Source organism: Nematolebias whitei, chromosome 9 (assembly GCF_014905685.2).
Source record: "Nematolebias whitei isolate Nwh7 chromosome 9, NemWhi1, whole genome shotgun sequence".
Taxonomy (NCBI): Eukaryota; Metazoa; Chordata; class Actinopteri; order Cyprinodontiformes; family Rivulidae; genus Nematolebias; species Nematolebias whitei.
The window spans coordinates 16,253,456-16,258,855 of record NC_056506.1 but is presented as its reverse complement, the minus strand read 5'-3'; the positions used below and the strand labels follow the sequence as shown (position 1 = coordinate 16,258,855).

The 5,400-nt window shown below is 39.7% G+C and overlaps 1 protein-coding gene across 1 annotated transcript in view; it reads left to right on the top strand.

Annotated features, from left to right (window-relative positions):
• Nucleotides 1-5,400, top strand: part of mast3a (microtubule associated serine/threonine kinase 3a) — a gene marked incomplete in the record, with an annotated part of 96,603 nt that overhangs the window by 35,316 nt on the left and 55,887 nt on the right. Inside the window, 2 exon segments of the mRNA XM_037682014.1 lie at nucleotides 1,686-1,707; nucleotides 3,508-3,665. Coding sequence (XP_037537942.1) covers nucleotides 1,686-1,707; nucleotides 3,508-3,665 — 180 coding nt within the window.

The window sequence follows — 5,400 nt, the reverse complement described above, 5'->3', positions numbered from 1 at the left end:
TATATATAAAATACTTAATATGCTCACATTTGAGTAGATGTAATAAATTACTTTAATTCCTGTTTAAATGCAATTCATCCTGCCATACCTGCAGTGTCTTTAGACTTTGCCAGCAAATTAAAAGTTGAAGCTTAATCATTAAATTATTATCTTTGTGTTAGATTTATTTATAAATCACATTTAAACACTGCTTGTACCAATTAAATTAAATAAAAAGTAACACACGTTCTCTATCACCGTCATTAATCATCAAACAAACAAACAAACAAACAGCTTCATCAACCAGAGAGACTGACGTTACGTTTTCTTTCTTGAAACAGAACAATGTGTTAAATTGTAGAGACTCACCTGCAAGTTGACCTCACCTGAGTTGGAAGTGAAACACGTATCAGCTGCAGCTCCTTCCTCCTCCTCGTGACTCCGTCATGTTACGTTTATCAGCGTGGTTCTCCCGTGTCGTGTCGGCGATTTTCAAAGCTGCATGTTTCTCATTTTTTATCTTTGTGAAGTTCTCCCACACTTTGTAGGACTTGGGTCGAACAGTTTTCGCTGCGTTGGTCATTTGAAAAATTTACTTAAATTTCCTTTGAAAACAGTTTCTGCTTTGCTTCCACCTCACTCTGTTCAACTCGCGCTGCAGTTTGTTTTTTTTTCAGTCAGTCAGCATTGACAATGAACTGCCCGTGAACAAAATGAAACGACTCCGCAGCGCCGTGAAAGATGCATAATCGCACGACACAACGAATCGATAACGAAATTCATTGCCAACGCTTTTAATCATCGATTTTTATCGATTAATTGTTGCAGCCCTATACCTGAGTGAGCTGCCTGAGCGGCATGGATTGTTTATTTAAAATAATCAAGCGCGACCCGAACTGAGTCTTTAGTCCCCCTCGGCGATCACTGAGCAGGCCAGGCCACCGGGAAATGTCCCGGTGCTCCCAATGGCCAGCCCTCCCTCAGGGCTCAGTACCCGTGTCTGCTCTCTTTCTTTGTTTTCTTTTAGAATGTTTAGAAAGTTTAGATCATTGTTAAGAACATTGTAAGAGTGTGGAAGGTTTATAAAGACTTAAAATATAAAAATACTAAAATTAATATAACATCCCTGCTTCACAAATTTTCACATATCGCGGGGGTGTCTTGAACATAACCCCTGCAGTAAGTGAGGGACTACTGTATTGTTTTCTCCAGTCGTTTTTGATGCGGGTCAGATGTTTTTGTTGAGCAGTAATTCATCTGAATATACTTTTAAATAACTTTCATTGGAAATTGACAGCATTTTTAGTTCATTAATTGCACAATTTCAACACTGCATACAGTAGATTACAGCAGATTATTCATGTCTTAGTTGTCTTTGTTATTCCTTTATTTGATTACATTTTTTGACATTAAGAGCATCACTTTCAAATACTGGGCTGCACAGTGGGACTGTTGGTTAGCCCTGATGCCTGGTAGCAAGAAGATTGTAGGTTCACATCCTGGCTGAGGCCTTTCTGTGTGGAGTTTGCATGTTCTCACTGTGCTTAAGTGGGTTTGTTCCAGAGTCTCTGGCTTCCTCCCCTAGACCAAACCATGCATGCTAATCTAATTGATAACTTAAAATTGTCACTAGGTTTGAGTGTGATGAATGGTTGTTTGCCTCATGTGTGTCATGTGACCCTGTGATGGATTTCTGACCTGTCCAGAATCTCCCCTGCCCCTAGCACAGTGACTGCTGAACATAAACACCAGTTTAAGAACCAGAGAGACCATCTAATCACAAGCAGAACTGGTTTGCTCCATTTTGGAGTAAGCGGTTGGGGGAAGAATCATTTTTGTTGTGTGTTTCCTTGACTGATGAAGCCTTCCGGATTGAAGGCGAAACGTTTCAGCACAGAAAAAAGAAACTGTCCAGATGACCTGACTGAAAAATGTTGGATTATATACCTGGATTATTGAGCATGGACTTTGTTATAAACACCAGCTCCTCGTGACCCTGAATGGAAACTAATCAATTAGGTCAGCTAGGTCTAATGCTCTGTTTGTCCTCCATTTGTCTAGTTGGCTTACATTTTTAAGGGTTCTCTGCACACTATGCCAAGATGTGTTCATAGTGGTTGATAACTCTTTGAGAATCACCTTGTTTGTACAAAAAAATACAATTTTATTCATTTCAAATTAAGAAACTTCTGGCTTTTTTTTTTGCTTGTCTTTTAGGAAAATCAAAAATAATGCATTTTTGCAACAAACTGCTTCAAACAACGTCCAACAGTTTTTCTTTTTTTTTATTTCCATTTTTTTTTTTCCTACTGACTAGGTCGCAAAAACAAGAGGTCCAGGCGGACAGCCCAGTCATCATTTTCCTCAGCAACACTTTCCAGCTCCTCATGGGGGATCCTTATGCATTTCCAGACCCAAGAGGATACATGATCCTCCAGTGATTTCTGGGTCTCCTTCCAGTGGGACTTGTCTGGAAAACCTCCAGAGTGTCACCCTAGAGGCATCGTAATCAGATGCCTGAACCACCTCAGCTAGCTTCTTAGCAACTCTACTCACCATCTGTTCGGCTGAGGCTGAACGCTCTACAGATGAAACATTTAGTCTGCTTGTATCCAGGATCTTATTCTTTTGGTCATGATGCACATCTCATGACAGTAGGGGAAAGTTGTAATGTAGATAGACCAGTAAATCAAGAGCTTTGCTTTCTAAATAACCCCTTTCTTTACCACAACAGCTTGAAGCAAAAATCTTTCTGCTGTGAAGTCTCTCTGATTTGTTGGTCCATTTTCTGCCCCATCCTACCATCACTCCTGAACAACACTCCCCGATACTTGAACTCCTCCACTCGAGGCAGAGACTCACCCCTGACCCGGAGGGGATTGTTCAGATGAGAACCATGGCTGCACACTGAAAGGTGCTGACTTTAAGCTGCTCCACACTCCGCTGTTAACCGGCCCAGTGCATTCTGAAGGTCCTGGCTCGAAGATGCCAGTAGAACCACATCATCTACATAAAGCAGAGATGAGACCTTGAGGTTCCCAAACCAGATGGACTCTTCTCCATAGCTGCGCTTTGAGATCATGTTCATGATCTCTCATCCCAGCTGTGAGCAATGTGCTTTGACATTTTTAAGTTGTCTGTTGAGTAGGAACAACGCTGGTTCATCTCTTGGGAATTATTCATGAACGATTTAAAGCTTGGTGTCCAGTGGCTCAGCACCATCTGTTTTGGATGAAAATGTTCAGGCAAAGTACTGCAAAGAAAGTAGAAAAGGGAAAGAAGAGAGTCTTCAGATGTCTTTGTGAACTGCTGTCACTCTTTTCAACAATTAAATATATGTTCAGGCTCCTAAAGGCAAAATGTTAATGACAGGGGGCGACTCCAAGCATTTGCTCATAACTGTACGTCCAGGCATGAAACTGAGAAAAGCATTTTCTTCAAACACTGATCTGTTTTTTTTATATTTATTCTTATTTTTTCTACTGTTAACCATCTTTTAACACATCTTTCTTTATTTTTGCTTCTCAGTCGTCTTCTTCCCACGAGCTGCTGCACCAGTTGCCCTCTCAGCCAACTCAAGATGATCTTCATCTCCTCTTCAAACATTTCCGGAACACCGAGAGTGTGGCCGATGAAGAAGGAGCCCACTCAGCTCACCCTGTCAGGGTCCGATCGCGCAGTCTCAGGTACTAAAACCAAAAAAGAACATCTGTTTATGTTGTTTTCACTTAGAAACACAGAGCAGGAAAGAATCATTTGATCTGCTGATTTTTGTCATTTTTTTCCACTGACAAAGACGAGAACAATGTCATATGTTTATAGTTTCATTTTATGAGGATATCAATTACTTAAATGACAAAGAAACTGACATGGAAATTAAAGTGATTTGCAAATCATTGTGCAAAGTATTTGATCCCCTACAATCCTAAACATGTCATATGTATAGATAAGGTCAAACATGTTTGTACGATTTTGTTAAAAAATAAAAAATAAAAACCCACAAAGGTCACCTAAATAAATGACAAAAGCAATAAGAAAAAAAAGCAGTGTACCGACTAGTTATTTTGGTTATATTTCAACAAGTTCAAAAACTAATGGAACTGCCAGACAAAAAGGAAGGTCACCTTAACGTAATGCTTTGTTGCACAACGTTATGAGGCAATCTCTGCAGTCATGTGATTTCTGTAACTGAGATTTCTGCACCTGTCCTCAGGTGTTTTAGTTCACTCCTCTTGAGAAAACCTCTTGCTGTCAAGTCTTTCCACAGGATTTAGCTCCTGCTCAGAAGGCCACTTCAGAACAGTCCCAATATATATATATTTTTTTTTTGCTTTAACAACTCAATTTTAGCTTCAACACATTTCAGCAAAGCCAATCAGAACTCAGGATTCACTTTGCATTTACTGAGAAAATGCAGTTTTTCTTGTTGCTTAGGCCCTGTTTACACGATGCTGTTTTTGAGTGAAACCATAGCATTTCTGTTGGGTTGATCTTTTTGTGAACACGTCAACAGTTTTTCTGAAACTGAAGTGTTATGAATCCAGATCTCAGTGGTCTGTGTGAAATTGCGTGTGCGCACTATGGATGTATTCAATAGCTTTTCTGTCCCTGTGCAAGTAGATAAACAACAATAACAATTATTAACTTTTATTTAACCAGGCCAATCCCACGGAGGTCCCACGTCTCTTTTGAAAGAGAGGGCAGGGTCTGAAGGCAGCCTAACACGCATGCTTATGGACAATGGTGGATAGTAGAGTGCTGTTTGTACTACTTACTCTTTTTCAACATCTAGAAGCAATCCAACCTCATCCTCGGTCCACACCAACGTTGGTTTATTTACCATTTTGAATGTAACTGTTCTCACGCTCGAGATAGAGCTGTCTGCTTGTGTGTGCATCTTGGTAAAAATGGAAAAATTACAGGGCCAGTGAGTGATCTGTTATAGAAACGACAGCACATCACTTCAGTGAGCATAGCAATACTGAGTAATTACAGTTTTCTTTTTTAAATTCCTTTTCACATCAAACATGGAAAAAGTGCCATTTCCAGAGAATGTTCATGTGTAAACAGGCCTTAAGTGCTTCTCAAGTTTTGATTACTCTGAGTACTGTACACAGCAGACCAATGCAAGGTTAATAGCTTAGCAATTGAACCTGTAGATGAACAGATGCTGGGATGTATTCATCGTTTAACGCGAGTTCCTCATTTTTCTGGACTGAATAAAACGTGCATTGAATTTAAGGAAATGCAAACGTGAGACGTCATTTAAATTTGACCCATCAAAATGAATGCGGTCATTTATTTACAGAATCAAATTTAACATCAAACATTTACATTAATTTGGCAAATTATGAAAATAACAACAAAGCAATCAATCAGGAAAAATCATACGGCCATGATTTTTCCGTTGCTGCACCACAG